This window comes from Muntiacus reevesi, chromosome 2 (assembly GCF_963930625.1).
Source record: "Muntiacus reevesi chromosome 2, mMunRee1.1, whole genome shotgun sequence".
NCBI classification, from domain to species: Eukaryota; Metazoa; Chordata; class Mammalia; order Artiodactyla; family Cervidae; genus Muntiacus; species Muntiacus reevesi.
In genome coordinates, this window is record NC_089250.1 from 273,171,979 (window position 1) to 273,199,818 (window position 27,840).

Below are 27,840 nucleotides of genomic sequence, written 5' to 3' on the forward strand. Positions count from 1 at the left end.
AAAATGCTTCCAGCTAATAGAGCTTTGATGGAGTTGAGTAGGAGTGGGTTGTCTTCATTAATTAAAATTGGAGAAGGGAAGTTTTCCTAGAATTGGGAAGATAACAGGTGTGCTGTACACAGTTGTATGGGATGTAGAGACAGGGTTATGAATAGGCTCAGGTCTTGGTTTGCAACATGTGGGTGGATGGAATAAAAGATCTGTAGAGTAGAAGCCTGTTGAGGAATGGTATTCCTGTCAATGGGAGACTTCATATGAGGGCTGTTGTGGGGAAATGCATTATTTCCAGCAGTTTATCTGCTCAGAGCAGAGGATACTGATTTTACTGTGGTTAGAGTGGCCAGAAGCTTTGGAATCTAAGGGGGTATAAAGGAGACCCCCCCCCCACATCCTTAAAGAACTGGGGTATCTTCCATTTAGCTCTGAGTGGGGGAGGACACTGGGCAGTGATACTGGGGCCTCTCTCTCTCTGTGACTTCTTCACTGAGCTCAATCCAACCAAATCTCAGGGGCCTAAACTTTGAGATGTCCCCAGTTGCTGGCAGGTTTTCCCAGGAGGATCAGCTTCTTGGTCTCTGTACTGAGTGCCCAGTGTCCTCAGAGTTGCAGCTTGTGTGTTTCTGTTGCAGTGCCCATGCCCAGTACTCTCTTCCGTGTAGCCCTATTGCTCAACTGCACACGAAAACTGGTGAAAATGGGAGAAATTGGAGGGGAGTGTTGGGTCTGCAGGAGAGTTGTGGGAAGCAGCAAGTGACAGCCTCTGCTTGAGCTGCACGCGTGTCATATGGGTGTGTTCCAAGTTTAGTGGTGTGACTGAATTCAAGCTCACTCTGTCCCTCGTAAGACAGGCCAGTGCTTCAGAGTGACTGTCATGGTCCGTGCACAGCTTGAAAAAGGATTTCCAGACATGAGGCCGAAAGGGAAAAGAATAAAATTTATTAGACTGGATGACAGTGTCAGCACAGCGGGTCAGCTCAAGGGAGAGTGGAATGCTTTCCCAGGCTTGCAGTCAAGTTTTATAGCCCTAAGACAGAAAATTCCTACTGAAATGGTGGCATTAGGTGATTGCTTATGATGCTATTGTTGTTCAGTCGCTCAGTCGTGGCCCACACTTTGCAACCCCATGGACTGCAACAAGCCAGGTTTCCCTGTCCTCCACCATCACCCCAGAACTTGCTCAAAATCTTGTGCATTGAGTCAGTTTTGCCATCCAACCATCTCATCCTCTGTCGTCCCCTCCTGCCTTCAGTCTTTACCAGCATCACAGCCTTTTCTAATGAGTCAGCTCTTCGCATCAAGTGGCTAAAGTATTGGCGTTTCAGCTTCAACATCAGTCCTTCTAATGAATATTCAGTACTGATTTCCTTTAGGATGGACTGGTTGTATCTTTTTGCAGTCCCAGGTACTCACAACAGTCTTCTCCAACATACAGTTCAAAAGCATCAATTCCTCGGTGCTCATCTTTATGTATATTTCAACTCATATCTGTATATGAATACTGGAGAAACTATATCTTTGACTATACTGACCTTTGTCGGCAGTATAATGACTCTGCTTTTTAACACTCTCTCTAGGTTTGTCATAGCTTTTCTTCCAGTGAGCAAGCGTCTTTGAATTTCATGGCTGTGGTCACCATCTACAGTGATTTTGGAGCCAAGAAAATAAAGTCTGTCACTGTTTCCCCTGTTTCCCCTTTTATTTGCCATGAAGTCATGGGACCTGATGCAGTCAAATAAAAAAATGTTTTTAAAAAAGAACTCAGAAATGTGTGTTAGACACTGAGTCTGTGGTTCTTTTGTTCTAACCAGTAGGTGGTTGAGCCTTTCTCTTGTGTGTCATAGGGGTCTGGGAGACTTCAGCTTTTCTATCAACAAGAGACAGAAGAGAAAGACATATATCTTATGGTATCATTTATCTGTGCAATCTAAACAAAGGGTACAAATGAACTTCTCTACAAACAGGAATAGAGGTGCTGACATAGAAAACAAGGTATGGTTATCAGGGCTTGAGAGCTGAAGGAATAAACTGGGAGATGTGGATTAACATACCTTTCACTTCATCTCACTACTATGCATAAAGTCAATAAATAATGAGGACCTACTATATAGCACAGGGAATTCTACTAAATACTCTATAATGAGCTATATGGGGGGAAATGGGGAAAAGACCTTAAAAAGAATGGATATATGTATATGTATTCTGTTGTTCCCTTGCTCAGTGGTGTCCACCTGTTTGCACCCTGATGGACTGTGGTATGCCAGGCTTCCCTGTCCTTCACTGTCTCCTGGACTTTGCTCAAATTCATGTCCATTGAGTCAGTGATGCTATCCAACCATCCTCTGTCACCCCCTTCTCCTCTTGCCCTAAATCTTTCCAGCATCATGGTCTTTTCCAATGAGTCCGATTATTTGCATCAATTGGCCAAAGTATTGGAGCTTCAGCATCAATCCTTCCAGTGAATATTCAGGGTTGGTTTCCTTTAGGATTCACTGGTTGATTCCCTTGTTGTCCAAGGGACTCTCAAGACTCTTCTCTATCACCACAATTCAAAAGCATCAATTCTGTGGTCAGCCTTGTTTATGGACCAGCTCTCACATCCCTACCTGTTACTGGAAAAACAACACTTTTGACATTAGGGACCTTTGCTGGCAAAGTGATGCCTTTGCTTTAAAATACACTGTCTACTTTTATGATACCTTTCCTCTCATGGAGCAGGCCGTCTTTTCATTTCCTGACTGCAGCCACCTTCAGCAGTGAGGCCCCGGCCGCCTCACCCTCCCACTGTCCCCAAGCAGGCCTGACTTCTCTCCGGCCCGCGCCCTCGACCGCTGGGCTCCGCTCAGGCCCCGCCTCCAGGCCGCTCCGCTTTTTCACTGCGCGTGCGCATAGCGTCACATACCCGGAAGCGGAGAGCGGCGAGCGGAGGTCTCAGCGCAAAGTGAGTTTCTCTTTTTCTAATCACGTCTTCCTCTTTCAGTTGTCTTTCCTCTGTAATGTGGGTTGAGGGTCGCTACTGAATCGAAATCTTCACGCCCGTCCCACCACCCCCAGCAAATTCAGATGTTCCTGTGTGGCGAAGAGGCGCCTCCATTTTGCTTTAAAGTTGCTGTGAAGCGGATGCCTACATTTGATCCCTGAGACGCTTCGTTTCGCACCTCTTTGCTGCTGAAAACCAATTTCTGAGTTCAGTGACCCCTCTGCCCTTCCTGCACCACGTGAAATTCTCTTGGGCGATGTGGGTTTATTCGCTCCGCGGTCCCCAGGCTCGCGCTCTCGACCCCTGGAGGCCGCGCCGTCCCCCGCTCCCGGAGAAGCCCGGTTGTCTCCCCGGTCCTGGGATTCTGGAGAGCCTCCCTCCCTCCTGAGACTCCCAGCCGCTCAGTCGTCGCTTCTCCTCAGGCCGGTAGTTCTGCCCTTCGGGCATTCGAATTTGGCTCTTGCCGGTGGGGGCTTCTTATTCAGTCGCCATCCCTGCAAATAGGAGGCCAGGAGGGTCAGGAGAAGCAGAGACAGCGACTCCGAGAGAAATAGCAAATTGAAAAGAGCATGAGGGAAAAGCGATGGCAATGAAGAGGATTGGTGAGGAACTTGCGAAGAGGTAGCAACACGAAAGAGCCTTGAAGGTAATGGTGGGTAAAGGAGAGTCGTTTAGAGAAAAGCAGGGTCTCCGGAAAGTTAAAGGTGAGCAACATATGGAGGTGGTGGTGTTGAGTCTGAGTCTTTGCGACCCCTGTATCTCCTAGAGTCAGCTCAAATTCATGTCCAGGGATGCTATCTAACCATCTCGTCCTCTGCCGCCCCCTTCTATAGCCTTCAAGAGAGACGGGCTGTGAATTACCGGTCCCAAAGAAGGCGACAGGGGAGAGACAGTTCACACAGAGAGCTGACAAAGGGGATACAAGAGTTGGAACCTTGACCTGCAGACAGTATCATGCTGGCAGAGAAAGGGTACTACTAGTGAACAGAAACAGTGACAGACTTTATTTTCCTGGGCTCCAAAATCACTGCAGATGGTGACTGCAACTATTAAAAGATGCTTGCTCTTTGGTAGAAAAACCATGACCAACCTAGACAGCGTATTAAAAAGCAGAGACATTACTTTGCTGACAAAAGTCTATAGACAAAGCTATGGTTTTTCCAGTAGTTACGTGTGCATGTGAGAGTTAGACCATAAAGAAAGCTGAGCGCCAAAGGGTTGATGGTTTTGAACTGTGATGTTGGAAAAGACTCTCGAGAGTCCCTTAGACTGCAAGGAGACCAAGCGGTTCAATTTTGATGGAAATCTGTTCTGAATTTTCATTGGAAGGGCTGATGCTCAAGCTGAAGGTTCAATACTTTGGGTTCCTGATGAGAAGAACTACGTCATTGGAAAAGACTGATGCTGGATAAGATTGAAGGTGGGAGGAGAAAGGGCCGGCATCACTGACTGGATGGACATGAGTTTAAGCAAACTCCGGGAGTTGGTGATGGACAGGGAAGACTGGCATGCCGCAGTTCATGGGATGCCAAAGAGTCTGACTTGACTGAGCAACTGAACTGAGTGACTGGAGGAGCTGAGAAAGAAAGTGAGCTGAAAGGAAGCATTGTACTTGGAGGTGTCAGAGAGTTGGGAGGAAGGGAGGGCAGACATGGAGGAAGAAAGGCAGAAATACATGGAGATTTTGGATTATCAGGGAGGTTGGAGAGAAAGCATCTTTATGGGGAACAGATGGCAGAGAGAGGTCGGATAGGAGTCAGGGAAGTAGTAGACAGGACAGGCACAGCAGGAGAGCAGAGGGGAAGAGGAAGGGAGATAGAAAGAAATAGGAAAACAGATAAACCCAATGAAGTGGAAACAAGTAGTGTGCAGGTGGTGGTAGGGACTAGATCCAGAAGAGTGCTGAATCGATTGGATAAAGAATTAAGATGTGATACATTGATTTTTAGCTTTACAATCTAATAAATTTAAATCTTGCTCCTTTAAATTGTACAAAGGATGAGAATTGCAGTACTTCTGTCTGTGAGGCTTGTGGTGGTTGTTAATTATTTGTATTGAAAGGTAGCATCCATGTTCAGAGTCTGTTGAATTTGGGGGTAAGGCAGTGACTTGACTCTCAGAGGTGGGTCACCCGCTTCCCTTTTCCTGATGTGGAGTAGAGGTTGTGGGAGAGGAGAAATGGTTAAAGAATTGACAGACTGTTACTACATGGTACCTTTTCAAGGAACTTTAAACGTGTTCTTAGTGATGGTTTTCCTTTTTGCTTTCTCCTTTGTTTACATTTAATTCTTTTTTTAGCTTGGGATAAAGATTAGTTCATGTCAATATCTGCTTTCTTGTAAACAGCTATTGACATCTGAAAAGATTTGGTGGTCTCTTGAAATTAGTTCATGTTATTCTTTTGGAAATTTGCTATATTATCCATTGATTTTTATTTTTTTCCACTTTGCATCAGAGTTTTTCAATGAAAAAATTTTTAATAAGCTGATTAACTTAGGTTTGTTTCACATTTACTTGAAGCCCATTTCCTGTCTTCTCTTTGTGTTATATCTTGGAAACATTTTTTGGTAACTAGTAAATAGCTGTAAACTATTTTGATGAGTACTTAGTAAGGATGTCAGTGATCCTTTTTATTGAATCAAGACCTAATTTAAGCAGTTAGTAAGATGGTCCATTTTCCTCTCTTTTATGTGATCCAGTAACTAGTGAGCTATGAGTTGATCTGATGATGCTTCCTCAGGTCCAGAAGCTGAGCGAAAGTGACCCCTGAAATGATTGGACAAATTGGGTGTGTAACTGTGTGTGGCAGTTTTTCTTGGAGGGAGTTCCCACTTGTTACTAGAATTTGAAATGAATCCCAGTTTTCCAGAATTCAAAGGACTACTCTAGGATGGAGGCGGGAACATAGGCTCAGAGTCAGAGAGACAATCATGAGCCGTCTTCTTTGATTAAGGGTCAATCTTCAGGGAGGCCTCCCGCCTCCGCTGGCTTCCCCATGTTCTCAGGGCAGAATGCTGACTCCTCAGGTGGCTCCACAGCCCTTTGTCACCCTCAGGTCGCTGCCAGGGTCTCCAGCCTCATCCTGGGAGTCGACCCCGTTCTCTTGGTCAGTCCGTCTTGCTCACATTCACTTAGTCCTTGTTCATAAAGAGCAAAACCTTCTCTGTCTCAGATCTTAGGTTTTTCTCCTACCTTTGTTCATTTAATTGTGACCGTGGCTCTCGCTCTTTCTGTTCCTTAGCCTCTAGGCCAGCGAGAGGCTTTTTCTTTCCGTGTTTTCTTCTGATATTCGCTGTCAAGTTAGCCACGTTTACTGCCTCTGTATCACTCTCATCAGAGATGCCCTTCTCCTTTAATTATTTGGAGTGGTTTCTGTTTTCTCTTCATGGAGGGTGCACTGTATTCCTGTTCCTCCCAGGATGCTTTCAGCATCTCACTCTCAGGGTGAGGACTAGGACTGTGGGATGGGCACTAGGACTGTGGGTTGGACACATACTTCTTATTCTAGCTCCACCTTACTGCAGCAGGAGTCAAAATAAAGCCTTCTAAGAGCCCAGGTTCTAGGTCAGTAACATACACCCAAGCGAACACACATATATATATAATGACATATTGTGCACCCGTAAAAATGGCGATTTTTGTCACTTGGGTCAATTGGATGAATGTAGAAAACATTGTGCTAAGTGAATCAAGACAGACAGGGAAAGACTGATACTATATGTGCTTCCATTATGTGGAATGTGAAAAAGTGAAAACCACTAGTACCAGACAGTGGGATGGTGGTTATCTGGGGCTCGGAGGTGGGGAAGAGGGGAAGATGTTGGTCAAAAGGTATAGATTTGAGATGTAAAATGAGTACATCCTGGGGAGGTATGTGTGCAGCATGCTGACTGTAGTTAATCCTGTGTTATGGAAATTTGACAGGAGAATAAAGTGTCAGTGTTGTCACCACACACAAACCATGGGAATTTGGAGGTGACGGATGTGCTGGTTAGTGGTTAGTGATAAATATTTCACAGTGTACACATGTGTCACATGGACACAACGTGTATGGAATGTATACACAACACCTTCTTGATAGGCCGTTCTATGTCAGTAAAGCTGGAAAAGAAGAAAGTGGGAGGTAGGCTGGACTTGACCCCTTGAGTGGTGCTCAACACAGGCTTCACATGAGATCATGAGGCATTTTGCCCGTGCCTGTTTCGTACCCCTCCCCCATCAGACACGCTCCTCAGGATCTCTTGTGGGGCGTCGCCCCAGGAATGTGCACAGGCCACAGATGATTCCAATCTGGATCCTGCATTGAGCACCAAGGCTCTTAGCCTCCACTTCTGAGACTGAGATCAGGCCCTGGGGGAGGGGAGGGCGCTCTGCTCTGAGTGGGGCTGGACGAGGGCCTGCTGTGTGACCTGAAGGGCATCGTGGGGTGAGCGGAGGTGCCCCCTGCTGCTGTGTGCATGAGGCCTCACGAGGCGGGGAATGTGATACGAGGGCAAGTGTGGGAAAGTCCCGTATTGGACTCTGTGCGGGAGTTGACTGTCCTGAGTCCCTCCTGAGACAGTGGGCACAGGGGACTGTCTGTTTCTCATGGTGAGGGCTTCCCTGTGTGCAGGGTTGGGGCTCGGGAAGGGACTGTGTTGACTCTAAGCACTGAACACCATGTTTTCCACCTTTTTGATACGCCTTGAAGATTCACGTTACCTGAGGGTGAAGCCCAGAAGAGGAGGAAGATGAAAGAAAACAAGTCAGGCATGGCTCTTTCTCAGGTAAGGTCATATTCTCAGTGGATTCTCAGTCTGCCCTTCCTGAAATGCCCTTCTCTGGACTTGCTAATCGTGTCTGACTCTGGAGTATTCTGACTTCTATACATGCACACTTACCCGGAACCTTCCCTCAGCGTCTGTCGTCTCCACTTAGATCCCGTGTCCCCATAACCTGGTGACCTGGCCCTTGTAAGGAGGCTCCCCTGGACACCGTCCTGGGCAGGGCTTCTCACCCACAGGTTGCAAACGGGGTCTCAGTGCTGTTGGGCAGCAGGGATTGCTTAGGGCCCCTCTGGATGCTCTGTCTGCTCTCTGTCAATTAGGGTAAAGAAGCTGCACGTAGACGTGAGGTATTTATTAACATATGCACAGTACGTGGTGGAATCTGGAAAAGAAGCCAATGAGAGGGAATCAGTCCTGACTTCTTATAGTACATTTAAAACTAAATTAGGACCTCCTTGAAAATTTTAAGTGTTTGGGAGTGAAATGGAAAGTTCAGAAACAGACCTCAGGGACAGAGAGTGTTTCATTACAGTGTCTAATTTAAACTATGAAATATAGTTTGCTCATTATTTATTCTTCCTTTTTGGCTGCACGATGCAGCTTGCAGGGTCTTAGTTCCTTGAGGAGGCATTGAACCTGAAACCCTGTGGTGGAAGTGCAAGATCTTTTTTTTTTTTTTACAACACGTTTTATTTGGCTTTGGAATACAACACAGGTGAAGTAGCATCTTCCTGGAAAACCAAAAGTTCAAAGGTGTTCTGGGGAAGTCCGCTTCAATGTAAAATCTATCACTGCCAATCTACACAGCAAATAAAAACACTTTAAAATACACTAGATACAACAATTTTCAATGTAGTGTTTCAGAACTAGATTGATTCTAACAGTTGATATTACAAAGGTATTTTTTCCTGGGAAGCAATTATCACTAACCACCTATGACCCCACAATGATACAAGTTCTAGAAGATCGTTAAACACAATTCAACAGGAAAATTTTAACAATACATACTGGTCTGCACTCAAGTGATCTGTCACTTTGCTTCTACTGCCTTCTAGTGCAAACACAGAAAAAAAAACAAAACAAAAAGAAAATCCAGTTGCCAGGTTACAGTGGTTAGGAAATCAACACTGAACAAAAGCCATCATCATCAGTTACTCTTAGCTGAGAGAAATTAACCATATGCTGTATGGTCATTATTACCACTTGTTTTGGAGATTGAAAACAGATGGATTTTATTCTGGGAACAATCTTACAAAGCTGAATGATGGCAAAGTAAGTAGGATGTTAACCAATGGTAACAATAGTCACAGTATGTTTCTGGACAGTGTAATAATTTAAGTAAAAGACATTGGAAAGAATGACTTCAAATAGCTCAAATCTAAACATTTCACTCCCTCTCTTGTTAATAGGTCCAACTTCAATGAAAACCAGCTACAATAGATTTAAAAAGAAAAAGTAAAGTAGCACCCCCTGCAGGGGATTTGTGTGGGTCTCAAACAGAGGAGAAGTCCTCAATTCCCAGCTTTCTCCAAGGTAGGAGGATGACTTCCCTGGTGGTTCAGACGGTAAAGCGTCTGCCTATAATGCGGGAGACCTGGGCTCGATCTCTGGGTCGGGAAGATCCCTTGGAGAAGGAAATGGCGACCCACCCCAGTTCTCTTGCCTGGAAAATCCCATGGATGGAGAATCCTGATAGGCTACAGTCGGACACGACTGAGAGACTTCACTTCTATGCAAACTACTAGACAAAAGTTTAAAAATTTGACTGAAAAATTTACCTAGGAAATGACGACTGAAGAGCTAAGAAGTAATAAAAAGCAGACCCTAAACCCTTGAGATGTCTGGCAAAAATGTCTTTCTCCACAACTAAAACAATGTTTACAGCAGACATCAACAAAATGAACCCTTATCAGCCAGATTCTCCCTAGGACTCTGAATAGAAAGTCTTTTCCAACTCAAGTAACTGACTCAATACTCATCTTGTAAATTCATTCAGTCATTAATAAGATCTCCTAAAGAATTTGCAAGAGGCTATATATGGAGTTATCTTAAAAAGAATGAGATTTACCTGGACTCTTCAAAACACTCATTTTGTAAGTAGCATTCTTAACTACAGACAGACTGCTTTTAGAAAGTGATTGTTACACTTTTCCCGAGTTCCTAATCTATTTACAATACTTAATATCTCTTACCTATTTTAACTATTTCATATGACCTCCCAGAGTGTCTCTATTTCAAACCATATTCAACGTACTATTTCTTCGTGAAAAGATTTGCTTGGCTACATTAACCTATTAAAAGTTGGTAATGCCTTACGTGAGGATTCATGTTCTCACAGTTTTAAAACTTGACAATCCTCGTACATTATCTGGAATACGGATTTCTTAGGGTAAAACACAAACTACGTAGATTGAAATCTATTATATACTTTTGGGGGTGTAGGAATTCTTCCAAATTCTAACATATTACTTTACAATAATACACGCCTTCTTCTTAAGGCTTATTTTCCATCGTTAACTGGCTCTGGTGTTTTTTTCCATATCCATTTAGATGTCTAACTAAACATACTCACCGCAAGATTATTTTATTAAGTAAACCCTTCAAAGTACATTATTTTTTCCAGGAATAAAAATTGTTCCCCTCAATTGCTCTCCATATGCAATTTTTAGGAAGCATTTAGTGCCAAAAAACTCTCACATCTGAAAAGGTAAAGCTTTCCCTGAGAAAAATTTAAAGGCTGAAAGTGGCGGTGCCAAGAATTCTAATTTGGTTAAAATCATCAAGGTTTCCCTGTTACATAAAACTTCTAAAGTATCTAGTCACCTCAGGTAAACAAATTTGAGCCAAGGTAGTAACATACCTGTTTCATCCTTAAATTAAGCTAGGATAACGAAAGCTCGCCTAAAGTTTAATATAGAACACAGAAAATGTCCACAAGTATCTCTCGGCTCCAACACGTGCAGAACTCCCCGCTCAATGGTAATTCCTCGCTGCCAGGGACACGATTAGGTTTCGGCAACCTTCACTCCCTTAGCCAGACTGGAGTCAGAAGGAAGTCTGGAAAGACCACACTCAAACAATCACGACACCCGAGAGGGAAGTTAAGTTGCGAAGAAGGTATGGCATCCCTCCAGTCGCCTAGAAGTACCTGTCGCTCGCGGGGGCGGGCCGCGTGGTGCTCTACGACGAGCCCCAGCAGCCTCGTGGTAGCACCCACCGCAGGTGCACTTGGCCCCAGGCCTAGTCCCAGCATCACAGAGCGACAAGGCAAACTGCCCCTGGAGCAGAGCAGAGGCCCACGAGGGTCCACGCCTCCAGGGCGCCCGCGTGGTCAAAAGCTCACGGGAGATTAAGGCCTACAGCTAAGTTACCGAGAGTTACGAGCAGCCCGCCCAGCCGATGAGGGGTAAGTGGGATTTCCGGCACGAGGAAGCCAAAGGCCAGTTTAGAGGTGGGGGAAGCGGACATCGGAGGAAAAATGTCCTCCACCCGCCAACGGTAACCAGAACTAGGATAATGAACCTCCCACCCCCAGGCAAGAACGACTTCCACCGAGGACGAAAGCCGAGGGGGCCGAAAGCGGGGGAGAGGAAGGGACGGCTTCCCGGCAGCCCCCCGCGCGGCCTCGGCCTCCCTCCCGGACGACCTTCTCTCGGCGGGGTATCGCACTCACGTCGTGAACGGGGCAGGGGGACGGGCGAACGGGTGGGCGGGCCTCTCCGGCGGCAGCTCCTGGGCAGGCGAGTCCTCTCCGGTGGCGACTCCGGCGTCTTCTCCCCAGTCGCGGCCTTTTCTCGCTTTCCTCAAGCGACGGCGGCGGCGGCGGCGGGCTCGACCTGGCTCCCCAGAATGCACCGCGCGGGGAGAGCGACTCCTCCGGTCGGAGAGAAGAGGAAAGTGTAGGAAAACGGGCGCGAGGACGGAGAATGAACGTGCGTGCGTGCGAGCGAGGGGTGGTGAGGCCGGGCGGCGGCTGGTGACGCAGCAAAATGCCCGGGCCTAGCCGCCGCGCGTGCGCACTCTTTCAGTGCGAGATCTTAAACCCTGGACTGACAGGGAATTCCCCCAACTTTCCTAATCTTGATGGCAATATTTGCTCATGGAATAAAAAGATAAACTTTGGATTTTGTTACTAAGTACATACATATCATTAACGATAATATCATATTATTATATTTAAATATACTTTTCTGCTGTACTGGCTCCTCATTGCTTCAGTGGCTTTTACCTAGTTCTGGCGAGTGGTGGCCACTCTCTAGTAGTGATGTGCGGGCTTCTCATTGTGGTGGCTTCTCTCATCTTGCAGCACAGGCTCTAGAGTACGCTGGCTTCAGTAGTTTCACCTACTGGACTATAGAGCTCTGGCTTAGAAATTGAGGCTCAGGGGCTTAGTTGCCCCTTGGCATGTGGGATCTTACTGGTTCAGATAGCAAACCTGGGTCTCTTGCACTGGCCAGTGGATTCTTTACCACTGAGCCACCAGGGAAGCCCTTATATTATTTGTAAATACAGGTATTTTTATACTGATTAGAATAAATCTTATGTATATTATTTTTTGCTTGTTTTTCATTTTTTTTTTTTAACTAGTATAAGATAATGTTGAGGATTTCCCTGGTGGTACAGTGGATAACCATGTGCCTGCCAATATACAGTGCACGGGTCCCATCCCAGGTCCAGGAAGATGCCTCAGAGCAACTAAGACCATGTGCCACAACTACTGAGCATGAGCTCTGGAGCCTGGGAGCCATAACTATTGAAACCCACTCACTTTAGACCTTGTGCTCCAATACAAGAGAAGCCACTGCAATAAGAAGCCTGTGCACTGTAGCTGCAAATACAGAAAGCCTCCTCACAGCAACAAAGGCCCAGGAAAACCAAAATAATTAACTTTTAAAAAATTAGAATGTGGACAAATTACTGAAGTACAATTGATTCATTTTTAATGTCCCAAAGATTATTAAATACACATGAATAAAAGAAAATGGGAGTGTCATCCCAGAATGTGTCAAAAGGCATCTCCTTGGAGTAGGAAATGGCCACTCACTCCAATATTCTTACCTGAAAATCCCATGAACAGAGGAGCATGGTGGGAAACCATGAGGTTGCAAAGATCTGACACGACTGAGTGACTAAGCAACAACAACCTCCACACACAGCAGAGTGAGCTCTGAAAAACAAATCTAAACCTCTGACATCCTACAGATTCTTCAGTGACTTCCAGGTACTTCTTGAATAAAGTCCTAAATCCAAAGACTTTGTAGAAAGCAACCTCTACCTGGCATCACCCTTCTTTGTTCCCTGTGTCCCAGTCAGACTGGCTGGCTTTCTGTTCACTAAATATCTTCCTGCCTCAGAGCCAGCACTCAGGCTGTTCTCTGCTTGCAACACTTTTCCATTTCCCACCTTGCCAATCCAAGTGTTTCTTCTTCGTGGAGACCTTGTTTGATTTCTTGATGTAGGTCAAGACTTTCCGATAAATCTTGTAGCATCAGGCCTGTTTCAGAGCACATATTGCAATTGTAATGTTAAAATTATGGATATAATTGGGTGGCTGGCTGCTAGATTGTCAGCTCCATTGTATTCACTGCTGTATTCCCAGCTTGGGACCCAGACTTGACGCTCAGTATATTTTGATTGAAAGAAAAAAAAATAAACACAATTCTTCCTTGTTTCAACCAGTTGTGTGTTTCCGTGTGCATGGGTGAGTGCATGGATCTGTAATTCCATGATTTTATTACAGAACATCATCTCATAAACATGTGTTATGCTTTGTAGCAGTTGAAATTGTATCTTAAGTGTTTTCCATTCCCTTAAGTTTTTTTCTTCCTCACCACGTGAATGATGGAAATAGTAGTTAGAGTATTGACGTTGTGTGGTTGGAGGAAAGAGCCAGTAACCCTATTAGGTGACCATTTATTCTATAGTCATATCCAACTCTTTGCAACCCAGTGGGCCATAGCCCTTCAGGCTCCTCTGTCTCTGGAATTCTCCAGGCAAGAATATGGGAATGGGTTGCCATGCCCTCCTCCAGGGGGATCTTCCCCCTAGAGATATCAACACCATGTCCCCTGCATTGCAGGTGGATTCTTTACTGCTGAGCCTCAGGGCAACCCAGATACCTACTTATGATACTGCATATTATAGTGTTCCCTGTGCATTCAGAAGGAGGTAGATAGTAAATTAATTCGTGAATATTTTTCTTTCCATCTATCATGTTCATCTTTCCTTGGCTGACAAAAGATCTGGGATTCTACAACTCCATTGCACTTCAGCTTTCTTGAACTTATTTCAGGTATTCTCACGGAACTCTCTGGATGCACTTTTCTACTCTGGTACTTAACTTGTTGATTCCTTAGGTTCAGTTGTCAGTCCCAACCACCTGACCTCAGGTGCTCTTGCCTCATTTCTTAACTGTTTGATCTGCATGAATTCTTAGAATGACAGTTTTCTCCCCAGTCAGATGGACACAGATGTTTCTCTAACATACTGTCATGTTGATGATAGGTTCATCTGTGTAAAGTCTTTAGAGTAATGCTTAGTGTGTCTGAAGTGCTGAAACACCTGTGTGATGTCATAATCATCACAGTGTGTGTTCTTTTAAAGCCGCTGTGGACTTTGTCATCTCTGAAGACAGCAGTCTCTTGCTGTAACTCCTCTAGATAGTGAATGTCCCTCCGTGTGTACAGTGTAACACCTCTGCATAAACTACTCACTGTATGAATTTTATTTGTATATTCTTCATGTGTTGTCCACACAAGTGACAAATTCATATTGATTGGAAGATGTCATAGTCTTATGAAACAACTTGGAAATTAGAGACCCACAGTTTGTTCCAAATAGCTTTTACTGGATCTATCAGAATATTACATTACCTGAATTGATCCTTACCCCTCTCACCTCTTCTCAATTCGTGTGAAAATAAGAATCCTCCTCAGTGCCTGTTAGTGAAATGTGCTTTCATTTCAGACACAGTTGACCATCGAGGATGTGGACATCAAGTTCACTCCAGAGGAGTGGGAATGCCTCAACCCTGCTCAGAGGGCCTTGTACTGGGATGTGATGGAGGAGACCTACAGGAACCTGCTGTCTGTGGGTGAGGATCATTTCCCTGTGAAGTTGGAATCTGGTTTGGGGGTATCTCTGCATTTTCCCTCTGTGTCTCTTGGGAGCCCCTGTTGTGCTTGACTAAGTTCATAGCCTTGTTGATTCAGACTTGAAAAAACTTTGTGATTAGCATCAGGAGTTTAAGCTCGTCCTTTCTTCAGGTGATCTGCGCACTGTGTGATACACAAGTTTTTCCACAGCTTGAGTATTTATAAAACTGATTTCGAACTTTGAAATATCCAATTCCCAGTTTTCTACCCCTGTGTTCTTGGTTCAGTAGTTCTTGGAAAGGAACTATGCATGCATGCCTGTGTGCTCAGTTGCTATAATCGTGCCTGACTCTTTGCGACCCAGTGACTGTAGCCCTCCTGGCTCCTCTGTCCGTGGGATTCTCCCGGCAAGAGTACTGGAGTAGGTTCCCATGCCCTCGTGCAGGGGGATCTTCCCCCGCAGGGGTCAAACCCATGTCTCCTGGGTGGCAGGTGGATACTTTACCTTGGAGCCCCGGGGAAGCCCAGGTATCTGCATATTATACTGTATATTATACTGTTCTGTGCATTCAGAAGGACACAGATAGTAAATTAATTTGTGAATATTTTTCTGTCTGTCCAAAATGTCCATCACTTCTTGGATGACAAAAGAGATGGGATTCTACACCTGGCAATGCAGGAGGCCCAGGGTCTAGGTCCTCTCTGAAGCAGGCCTCTGACTTTGCTTCTATCCTGCCTGGACACTGCCCTGACTGTGAGTGCCATGACTGCTTGCTGTGAGTGTAAGGCTCGCAGCACCAGAGATAAGATAAGGGACACATCTTGAGGTTGTCGAGCCCTTGGAAGGGCCCTAGCCTACTCAGCCCCAGGCTTAGCAAGATTACAGGTTTTTTAGGACAAATAGCATTAACAGAAAAACAGATGTGCTATTTGCTCACAGATTGCTGATGATAACAGATAGCATCCTGGGATTTAAAGGGGAACCCCAAACTGCCTTCTTTGAAGTCTCACCCAAGACCCTAACACACTGCCTGGGACCTTTTCCCCACTCGTTCTCCAGATGAGCTGTGTCCTGGGACTTTGCAGTGCTGTTTGAGTTGGTCAGAACCCAATTTGGTGATGTATCTTCTGCTTCTCTTTGCTTTTATTGTTAGCATATTGAAAGTCAGCTTGATAATTCTATAATAAGTATTTGTATTATTTATTTACAGAACAAGTCGGTAATTTTGTTAAGAAATCTTTGAACCTGAGACAAAAGTGACAACTTTTACAAAACTTTAATTGGCCCTGTGAGCAGTATTTGTGAGACAAAATGCCACTCTGTAAGAAGAAAGAGGTTAAGGTTGATGAAGTTTTTATTCCCTTATGTGAAGTCTCGCCTTTCTGCTAGTTAGCTGATACATGGGACGTCTTCACTGGATGGTGTGAGAATTGGAACCTTAAATTAAAGAGGGCTGTACCTTTAGAAGTTACTGAATGTTTGTGACTCTCACCCGTTGAGAAAGGATGAGAATCTGTCCTGCTGGATCCTGTATGAATCCTTCTCCCTCCTGCCATGAGGTACATAAAATGAAAGGGAAACTCGCTCAGTCCTGTTGGATTCTTTGCAACCCCATGGAATATAGAGTCCATGGAATTCTGCAGGCCAGAATACTGGAGTGGTTAACCTTTCCCTTCAGGGGATCTTCCCAACCCAGGGATTGAACCTAGGTGTCCCCTTCATTGCAGGATTCTTTACCAGCTGAGTCACCAGGGAAGTAACATGAGGTACATAAAGGTAAATTAAAATTGTCTGAAAAGAAGTTGCACCTAGAAACAGAATTGTGCAATTAGTGAGGATGATTGTCTATATATACAATGTCAAATTATATTTCAGCTGATTAACTCCTCACTTTTTAAGTGGGCTCTCTGTTGAGCTGGCCTACAGCTCTAACAGTGTCTGCCACTGCTTTTTGTGTCTCCGTTATCTTTGACCTGTTGTGGCCTTTAACCCCTCTCAACCCCTTTGTCTCCCTCTCCATCAGCTAGTCCCCTAATGAAGCTAACTTCCCCTGTCTCTCGGTGGTGGTGGTTGGGGCAGCTTCCTCCACTGCTGTCCCCACTCTGGCAAATTTCTTTATTCCTTCAGATTCTTCTGATCAAGTGAAGACCCCCATCTACCCAGAGGGACAATCCAAGATTTTCATCATCCATGTGCCCCTGTTATCACAGTCAATTTGAGAACTATTTGATCTGTATTTTAGATATAAAACTGTGACTATAGAAAGGGAGGATAATGTTTTTGACACAGGGATTGCTGTGATATTCTTTAGAGTCTGGAGAATACTGGTTAAAATGATTTTTTTTTTGAGAGTACAAACCATTACTTTTTGCATATGGAATAAAAACAGCTAGCTTCTTAAAAAGCCCTGCCTACAGAAAAGCTTGAAGTTAACCTTTACCAGTGATCCCAGATGACTCTAGTGGTAAAGAAACAGCCTGCCAGTGTGGAAGATGCAGGAGTTGTGGGTTCAGTCCCTGGCTAGGGAAGATCCCCTGGAGGAGGCAATTGCAATCAACTCCAGTAGCGTCAGAGAGACATTTTAAATCTGTCTGGATTTATGCATGTCTCAGAGTGTGTCTTTGATTTTGGATAATATTGCTGAGGTTTATTTGTAAATGAGCTCTTACTCCATTGACTTTAAAAGAAAGTAAGCACTTGGCTTACCATTGGTGGCTTAGTGGTAAAGCATCCGCCTGCCAGTGCAGAAGATGGGTTCGATCCCTGGTCTGGGAAGATTGCACATGCTGCAGAGCAACTAAGCCTGTGTAGCACCACCACTGAACCACCCATGCTCTAGCGCTTGTGGTCCACAAGAGAAGTAACTACAATGAGAAGCTCATGCATCACAACTAGAGAGTAGTCCCCGCTCAATACAAGGAGAGAAAGGTGGATCAGCAACGATGATCTGTTGAAGCCAAAAATAACAAATAAAATTTTTTTAAAAACAGTAAGTGCATACAAATCAGGTTCACATGAACTGAGAAATATTCAGTATTAAATATCTAGTATTAATGTTTGCTCATCTAATTAAGACATGTCTTCAGTCATCTACATTGTGTAATACTTCTATTGTATTACACTGAGAGATTTAGGACTATTGAAGAGTATCCTGAGATGCTGTCTATAAGAAAGGAAATGTTTTTAGAAGCTATCACTGGTATTTTTGTTCACCAATCTAGAAAATGCTAATAGAAAGCACATTTCATGATAAGGAAAGTAAGGTGGGTGTTTTCAGTAAAAAAGGTATGAGAAATGAAATTGAGTTTAGATGCTCATAGCAGTGAGTGGAAGTGAGCAGAAGCTGGAAGCAATGTCTTTGTTTCCCAGACCAAGAGTCCTGACCATCGGACCACAGCAGCCAACAGATAGGGTTAAGGTCCCTAATCTTGACTGCCTAGTCAAGAATGAATTCAGATGAAGAGGCACAAAATAAAGAGTAAAGGAAAAAGTTTATTGAAAGGAAACATACATGCAGAAAGCCACATGGGCTAGCTCAGAGAGAGAGCCCCACCTTTGGGAAGTGTCAATTCTTCAAAAAGGTACAGTTTTCCAGGTCTTCGTGTCCCCTTGGGCCAGTCACCTTCCTTTGTCCCCTCTGGTTAATTTGTCTCAGCACTCTCCCCTGGGGTGCAGACGCATACCCTAGCCAAGATGAATCTTGAAGTGAAGGCTTCTGGGAGGACCAAGACTCATTATGGCCTGGAATTATCCTCTGACTTGACCTCAACTAACCTTTCTGCACATGTTTAGTGTCTCCCTTAATAGACAGGGTTTTTTGCTTTCTTTGTCCTTGCCATGATTATTCCCTTGAGGTAAGAGACAAAGACTGGCTATTTACCCTGTTTTTGTTATAGATTCCTATAGATTCCTCAGCTGGAGGCTAGCTATCTCTTATCTCAGCAAATGCAGAGAGGAGGAGACTGATTGTAGATATTCAACCTGTAGCCCACGTGAAAATGTCTGAATCCTACATGAAAATTATATTTTATTAGGGAGAAAGAAATTAGGTCTGGTTTACAAGTGGCTGTTTATAAATGAAAAAAGTGATTTAAGGGGAAAAACAAAGGAATGAGAGTTTTATGGAAATTGGATTCAAAGGAAAAAAGTCCCAAAGGGTAGTTTTTACATGATCTTTAGCAGTTTGTCATTTGACTCCTGTTAATGTTGTTGCTTCACTTTGGGGAGCGTGTAATGAGGTGTTTCAAAGGGATCTGTTTCATCTTTGTCCCCCTTCTGTGCTGGAGTCCATGGGATGTCCACTTTTTGGTCCATGTAGAGCAACAGTAACACCTCCAGAGCCATAATCCTTGGAGCCAGCCTGGTTCTCTTCCTATTTGCTGCACTTGGGAGACCTCACTGGAAGAAGGGGAAAGATTGTCAGCTCTTCGATTGCATTTGGTGTCTCAGATCCTACACAGAGCTGTCCTTAACCTGTCTTCCTGTTCAGAGCCCTCAGCTATTCCTGTTGTTACTGCTTTTACCACAACCTTCAGGGGTGTGTGTAACAGGAATGTGGTTTGGATCTTCTATGATTGTAACTCAGGAAACCTGTAAGGACAATGGACATTGAGGTCCTCTCTTGGATCCCCAGTCTTGCACGTGATGCATATATGAATCAGGCTGCATGTTCCCTCCTTGCTCATATTGTACAAAATAACCCATGCTCATCCACTGAAGCACATTTTCAGGACACGACCTGAATTGATATGTGGGGGGTGGTACCTCGGAAACCATTCATAGGTGAGATGGCTGAGTAAGGCTGTTAGTTACGCAGATCAGTTCATGTGTCTCACTTGACCTTATCTTTTTAAACTCCTAGAGTTTGTTATAACCTTTTGTAATCTGCTCTGTCCAAGTGGGCCCTGGTGGTTAAGAACATGTATGAATCTGTAGGTCTGGGTTTCAGTCCTGCTTGCTCATTCCTTTCATGTACCATGGGGTTGTGTACATGAACCCTGTGAATCCACTACCTTTATTTTAAAAATTGAGTTAATTCATGCTCTTAGGTGTCATAGAATTTTGACTGTTTTACTGGAAAAGTCAGAAGTTACTTTTTTCTTTCCTGAACAATGTGGCAGATGCGATCATAGTTCTCCATTCAGGGATGGAATCTGTAACCCTACAGTGTAAGCACGTAATGCTATCCACTGTACCATCAAGAAATTCGTCTCAAAGGTTACTTTTGCATAAAATGTATATTTACTTCATGTCATGGTTATTGTGACATGTCCCTTTGCATTACATATTGTATATTGTTAGTTTATATTTCCTTCCAAAGAGTTTGTCTCTGACTGTAGTTAATAAGTTTTCAAATAATATTCCTTTTTTATAGCGGATTCTTTGCCTCTAAGCCATAAGGAAGTCCCCAAAGCTTGCTCGTTTACATGTATTTTGGAGCTCATGAACCGAGTAAGTTAAGGATTCTGTATAGATAGGCAATTGCTATATTGAATGGCTGTTACTTAAGTAGAGAATATTTCATTTATTAATTCTTTGTGATTTAAAGATGACGGTCTTTATGTTTTACACAGTATAACTGACATGAACCACTTCTTGTTATAAAATGTCTATACGTCTGTTTGCTTATAGATTTATAGGAAGTATTTAGAAAAGTGTTCTTTCTTTTCTTTTTAAAATTATTTTAGGGAATTCCCTGACAGTCCAGTGGACAGGATTCAGCACTTTCACTGCAGTGATCCTGGGTTTATTACATGGTCAGGGAAGTAAGATCTCATAAGCCCTGTGATGGGGAGTGAGGGGGTGGGTAGTGGAGCTGTTTTAACAGACTCTTTATTTTCACTATGCAGTGCTTGTTGAACAGTTGTCAACTGCCATTTATGTTTTACAATATTTGTTAGAATGCTTCCTTTGGATTATTTACCACTACAGGGTATTGCCTTTTTGATCCTTGCTGCTCAGTCCCTCTGAGTCCTGTCTGACTCTGTGATCTCATGGAGTGTAACCTGCCAATCTCCCTGTCCCTGGATTTTTAGTGTTTTTTTCTCCTCAGTTATGAGACAGAAGTGTGTTTACTGCCAAGTAGAATGAGCTTTGAGGTCATGGTGGGAAAATATCTTTTCTTTTGTGACTTGACATGCGTTTGCATAAAATGAATATTTTCCTGATTGCATCTTTGAAACTTGGCTACGCTAAAATTAATTTGAATTATGTGTGATCACTTTTTTTTGTTAACGAGTTCTATTTCTTTGTAAATGTTCCTTATATTTCTAAGTTCATCATTGGGAAGATTCTTAATTCTGTTCAGAATGGGTATGACTTTTGGTATAATATCATGTGTTCAATATGAAAGAATTTACTTATGAATTGTAATTAATAGGATACCTATGGTTTATATCTTGTAGATGTGTCTCATATACATATGACCAAGAAATTACAAGCAAAAGGAAACAGTGGAAAAGGAGAAATTCTGCAAAGAGTGATGTTTAGAAGAACTGAAACCCATGAAACCAAAGATTTTTTTCTCGGGAAGATAGAGGAAACTGTGCATGGCTTTGAGAGTCTGTGGACAGATGATGAAAGAAGTGACAACGAAATATCTATATCCCATAACAAAAATCTCACTGATGGAAAAGATCATCAGAGTAGAAATGATGCAGGAGATAAGCCTGTTGAAAGACTCGGATCAAGCTTTCATGAAGAATTGCAGATGCTTCAGTCTGAAGGGACGATTTTTGAGTGTAATCAAGTTGTGATGAATATTAACAGTAGCCCCTCAAGTTTGCCACCTCAGAGAACTCATAGTGTCCGCAAAGGCATTTGTCATAAACATGAGAGTGCTGTTATGCGTCCCTCAGAACAGGCCCCAGACCAGGAAGGACATAAGAAAAAATCTTACAAAACTCGTGAGTGTAGCATAACCTTTCTTCAGCACTCAGAACTCACTAGACATCAAAGAATCCTTACAGGAAGAAAACCATATAAAGCTGACATACATGGCAAGGCCTTTAATGATAATGAGAGCCTTGCAGTTCATCGGAGAAATCATACTGGAGAGAAACCGTATAAATGTGATGTATGTAGCCACAGCTTTAAACAGAACACAGCGCTTCAAATTCATCTGAGAGTACATACTGGAGAGAGACCATATAAATGTGATGTATGTGGCCACTCCTTTAAGCACAAGACACACCTTCAAAATCATGGGAGAACTCATACTGGAGAGAAGCCGTATACATGTGATGTGTGTGGAAAGGCCTTTACTCGAAAAGAAAGCTGTGCACTTCATCAGATACTTCATACTGGAGAGAAACCATATAATTGTGATGTATGTGGCCGTGGCTATACTCGAAAGTCACAACTTAGAATTCATCGGAGAGTTCATACTGGAGAGAAGCCATATACATGTGATGTGTGTGGAAAGGCCTTTTCTCGCAAGGAAGGATGTGCACTTCATCAGATCCTTCATACTGGAGAGAAACCATTTAAGTGTGATGTCTGTGGCCGTGGCTATATTCGAAAGTCACAACTTGAAATTCATCAGAGAGTTCATACTGGAGAGAAGCCATATAAATGTGATGTCTGTGGAAAGGCTTTTACTCGCAAAGAAAGCCATGCCCTTCATCAGATCCTTCATACTGGAGAAAAACCATATAAATGTGATCTGTGTGGACAGGCCTTTACTCGCAAAGAAAGCCATGCACTTCATAAGATCCTTCATACTGGAGAGAAACCATATAAATGTGATGTATGTGGCCGTGGCTATACTCGAAGCACACAACTTGCAATTCATTGGAGACTTCATACTGGAGAGAAACCATATCAATGTGATGTGTGTGGCCATGGCTATCCTCGAAAGTCACAACTTGTAATTCATCAGAGAATTCATACTGGAGAGAATCCTTATAAATGTGATGTATGTGGCTGTGGCTTTACTGGAAAGAGACAACTTAGAATTCATTGGAGAATTCATACTGAAGTAAAATCTTACAAATGTAACAAATGTGGCAAACGTTTTTTTGCACTGTTTTCCTTAAATAAACATCAAAAAATTCAAACAGGTGAGAAAGCATGTAAATGTAATTTGTGTGGTAAAATGTTCAGTTCCAGGTGTTATTTAGCAGTTCATCAGAGAACTCATACTGGAGAAAAACCATATAAATGTGATGTGTGTGGAAAGGCCTTTACTCGCAAACAAAGCCGTTCACTTCATCAGATTCTTCATACTGGAGAGAAACCATATAAATGTGATGTGTGTGGCCATGGATATACTCGAAAGTCACGACTTGTAATTCATCACAGAGTTCATACTGGAGAGAACCCTTATAAATGTGATGTATGTGGCTGTGACTTGACTGGAAAGAGACAACTTAGAACTCATCAGAGAATTCATACTGAAGTGAAATCTTACAAATGTAACAGCTGTGGCAAAAGATTTTTTGCACTGTCATCCTTAAATAAACATCAGGCAGTTCCAACAGATGAGAAAGCATGTAAATGTAATTTGTGTGGGAAAATGTTCAGTTCTAGGTGTTACTTAGCAGTTCATCAGAGAACTCATACTGGAGAGAAACCATATAAATGTGATTTATGTGGCCATGGCTATCCTCGAAAGTCACAACTTGTAATTCATCAGAGAATACATGCTGGAGAGAATCCTTATAAATGTGATGTTTGTGGGTGTGGTTTTACTGGAAAGCGACAACTTAGAACTCATCGGAGAATTCATACTGAAGTGAAATCTTACAAGTGTAACAACTGTGGCAAAAGTTTTTTTGCACTGTCATCCTTAAGTAAACATCAGGCAGTTCAAATAGATGAGAAATCATGTAAATGTAATTTGTGTGGCAAAATGTTCAGTTCCAGGTGTTACTTAGCAGTTCATCAGAGAATTCATATTGGAGAGAAACCATATAAATGTATTGTGTGTGGCTGTGGCTATACTCGAAAGTCACAACTTGGAATTCATCAGAAAGTTCATACCGGAGAGAAGCCATATAAATGTGATATATGTGGCTGTGAATTTACGGGAAAGAAACAGCTTAGAACTCATCGGAGAATTCATACTGAGGTGAAATCTTACAAGTGTAACAGCTGTGGCAAACTTTTTTTTGCACTGTCATCATTAAATAAACATCAGGCAGTTCAGTCAGATGAGACAGCATGTAAATGTAATTTGTGTGGCAAAATGTTCAGTTCCAGGTGTTGTTTAGCAATTCATCAAAGAACTCATACTGGAGAGAAACCATATAAATGTGATGTGTGTGGAAAGGCCTTTACTCGAAAAGAAAGCCATGCACTTCATCAGATCCTTCATACTGGAGAGAAACCATATAAATGTGATGTATGTGGCCGTGGCTATACTCGAAAATCACAACTTGAAATTCATCAGAGAGTTCATACTGGAGAGAAACCATATAAATGTGATGTGTGTGGAAAGGCCTTTACTCGAAAAGAAAGCCATGCGCTTCATCAGATCCTTCATACTGGAGAGAAACCATATAAATGTGATGTATGCGGCCGTGGCTATATTCGAAAGTCAAAGCTTGGAATTCATCAGAGAATTCATACTGGAGAAAATTCATATAAATGTGATGTATGTGGCCGTGGCTTTACCGGAAACAGACAACTTGGAATTCATCGGAGAATTCATACTGAAGTGAAACCTTTCAAATGTAACAGCTGTGACAAACGTTTTTTTACTCGGGCGTCCTTAAAAATACATGAAGTAGTTCATACAGATGAAAAAGCACGTAAATGTACTTTATGTGGCAAAGTCTTCAGTTCCAGGTGTTACCTTACAGTTCATCAGAGAACTCATACTGGAGAGAAACCATATAAATGTGATGTGTGTGGGCAGGCGTTTACTCGCAAAGAAAGCCATGCAGTTCATCAGATCCTCCATACTGGAGAGAAACCATATAAATGTGATGTATGTGGCCGTGGCTATACTCGAAGCACACAACTTACAGTTCATCAGAGGGTTCATACTGGAGAGAAACCATATAAATGTGATGTATGCGGCAAGGCCTTTAGAGTAAATGGCAGCCTTACATCTCATCGGAAAATTCATTGCCGAGAGAAACCATATAAATGTGATGTATGTGGCAAGGCCTTTAGTGTAAACGGAAGCCTTAGAACTCATCAGAAAATTCATACTGGAGAGAAACCATATAAATGCGATGTATGTGGCAAGACCTTTAGAGTAAACGGAACCCTTATATCGCATCAGAAAATTCATACTGGAGAGAAACCGTATAAATGTGATGTATGTGGTAAGGCCTTTACTATAAACGGAAGCCTTACAACTCATCGGAAAATTCATACTGGAGAGAAACCATATAAATGTGATGTATGTGGCAAGGCCTTTAGTTTAAATGGAAGCCTCACATATCATCAGAAAATTCATTCCAACGAGAAACCATACAAATGTGATGTATGTGGCAAGGCCTTTAGAGTAAAAGGAAGTCTTACATCTCATCAGAAAATTCATACTGGATAGAAAGTATATAAATGTGATGCATATGGCAAGGTCTTTAGTTTCAAATCAACCCTTGCATTTCATCAAAGAATTTATACTGCAGAGAAACATTACAAATTAACAATGGTGACAGAGCTTTTAGTGCACAGTCATCCTTATCTCTCCATCAGACAGTTCATACAGGAGAGAAAGCATAGAAATGTATCTATGTGGCAAAGTTTTCAATTCCAGTTGTTACTTTGCAGTTCATTGGAGAACTCATATTTGAGAGAAACCATATAAATGTTATGTATGTGGCAAGGCCTTTAGTCAAACTGCAAACCTTGCAATTCATCGGAGTATTCATACTGGGGAGAAAGCATATGAAATGTGTTGTCTGGCAAGGCCTTTAGTCATATTGGTAAGCTTGTAGTTTATCCAAAATTCATACTGGAGAGAAACCGTATAAATGTGTTGTGTGTTCCTGATGCTTTACTTGATGTGCACAACTTGGAATTCATCAGAGAATTCATACTGGAGAGAAAACACATAAATGTGATCTCAATGTCAAGGCTTGTAATCTAAATGCAAACCTTACAGTTCATCAGAGAATTCATGTTGAAGAGAAACCTTACAATTGAAACAATGGTGACAAAAGTTTTAGTGCACAGCCAGTCTTAACTCACCATCAGGCAGTTCATACAGGAAAGAACGCATAGAAACGTGATGTATGTGGCCAATGGTTTACTTGAAATGACCATCATAAGAAGCATCAGATAATTCATAGTGGAGAAAACTGTTAAAAATAGGACAGTTGTGAGAAGCATTTTAGTGCAACTGTAATGAGTATGGCAAAGTCCCTAATCTGAGTTCAGGCCTTATAATTCATCAGAATTCATACTGTATAGAAAGCATAAAAATGAATATGGCAAAGTTTGTAGTTCACTTTCAGCTGTAACTGACCATTTGGCAGTTCATACAGGAGAGAAGCCACAAAAATGGGATTTTTACGACGAAGCCTGCAGTCACACGGAATGACTTTGCAGATCATCTGAGAGTCAGTGCAGTGAAAACTTCTAAATGTAGTGAATGAAGAAAGTATATGAAGTTTTGGGCCTTCAGAAAAGTCAGACTGGAGGAAAACTGCATGAATGTGGTAGATATGGTAAAGCTTTGATTCTATATTCAGACCTAACTGATCCTCACGTAATTAATGTGAATTGAAATCTTACCCACATAGTGCATGTGGTAAGTCTTTTGGAAGGTGTTCATTTTTTTACAAAACATGAGAAAATACCCACTGGCAAGAATCCATACATTCAGAGCACAATCAGTCCCTCCAGTGAAGGAAATCATAATGTCTGTGGCCAGGATTTCAATAACAGGCAGATCATTCCCTTCATCAGGAAAATTCATTATTCCTTCAGGTGCCATTCAGGCCTAAAGACATCAGGTGACGCAAACTTGAGAGACCTTCCAAATGTTATCAGTGTGGCCAGGGTTTTTGTTTACACCTTAAGCTTCTTGAGAATATTCACACTAGATAAAAACTGTATCATTGTAATAATAAATGTGTCAGGGTTTTTAGGCAACAATCTGAAGTCAGGCTTCAGTAAAGAAGTCATTTTGGAGAGAAAGCTTACAAGTGACATGAGTATGTAAACCTTAACTCGGGATCACATCCACCAGATCATCCATACTAGAGAGAACCTTACCAGTGTAGAATATGTTGCAAGGCTTTTAGGTACTCCCTGTTATCTCAGTGTTCACCAAATACTTTATACTTAGAAATGCAAATATTATGGCAGTTGTGGCAACTACTGCTCACTCTTTAGGTATCTAAGAACATATATGCTGGAGATAAACCACACTAATACAATGTTTGTGGAAAGCTATTGTGAAGAAACTTGAGTCAAAAGAACCAGAAAAGTATGCGTGTGTATCTGTTTCATCATTGATTGCTGCCATTTCTGTTGTACTGTTGTTTTCTGCAGAATGTACCATAAGTCTTGCGCTCTAATAAAATTTGTATAATTTTCCCCATAACCCTGAATGGATCATGTTTCTTCCAACAACAGAGTTTTCGCCACCTCAGTACTTCATAACAGAAACTAGCAACGCACCAAAGGCTCTCACGGTTGAAAGAACGTAGAGTTTCTTTTCATGATTAAATGAAGCAATAGATAATTTGGGGATTATATGCTAATAATTTGCACTTGAGTTATTCTTTCCACACTCTGTACATAACGGTGCAGTTGTATTTCCTGAGTCCTTTTGTGCCGAAATGAAACTAATAGCATGTGCCTAATTTACATGAAGTGAAAATAGGAATAACTGTGCAAAAATTAGGAAATAAAAAATTTTGGAAATAAGGTTAAAAGTGATAGCTCTTTTTGAGCTGGGAGCATTCTGAAATAAATTATTTTTTATTATTCACTTGTTATTGGTCATATAGTTATGGCTCACGGGATATCTACAAAGCATGTAGGAATTTCCCAGACCAGGGATCTGTCCCATGTCTCCTCCTTGGCAGGCAGATTCCT

At 42.6% G+C, this 27,840-nt stretch overlaps 2 protein-coding genes across 2 annotated transcripts in view; both read left to right on the plus strand.

The window, feature by feature from the left end:
- Positions 1-27,840, plus strand: part of LOC136161647 (zinc finger protein 665-like) — a 224,826-nt gene that overhangs the window by 110,772 nt on the left and 86,214 nt on the right. The gene's annotated exons all lie outside the window — the stretch shown is intronic.
- Positions 1,942-27,300, plus strand: LOC136157611 (zinc finger protein 845-like). Its single transcript, XM_065919438.1, has 5 exons — positions 1,942-1,989; positions 2,844-2,938; positions 7,668-7,743; positions 14,710-14,836; positions 21,243-27,300. Exons 1-5 carry the CDS (start codon positions 1,942-1,944, stop codon positions 25,337-25,339), a joined length of 4,443 nt encoding a protein of 1,480 aa, XP_065775510.1. The 3' UTR covers positions 25,340-27,300.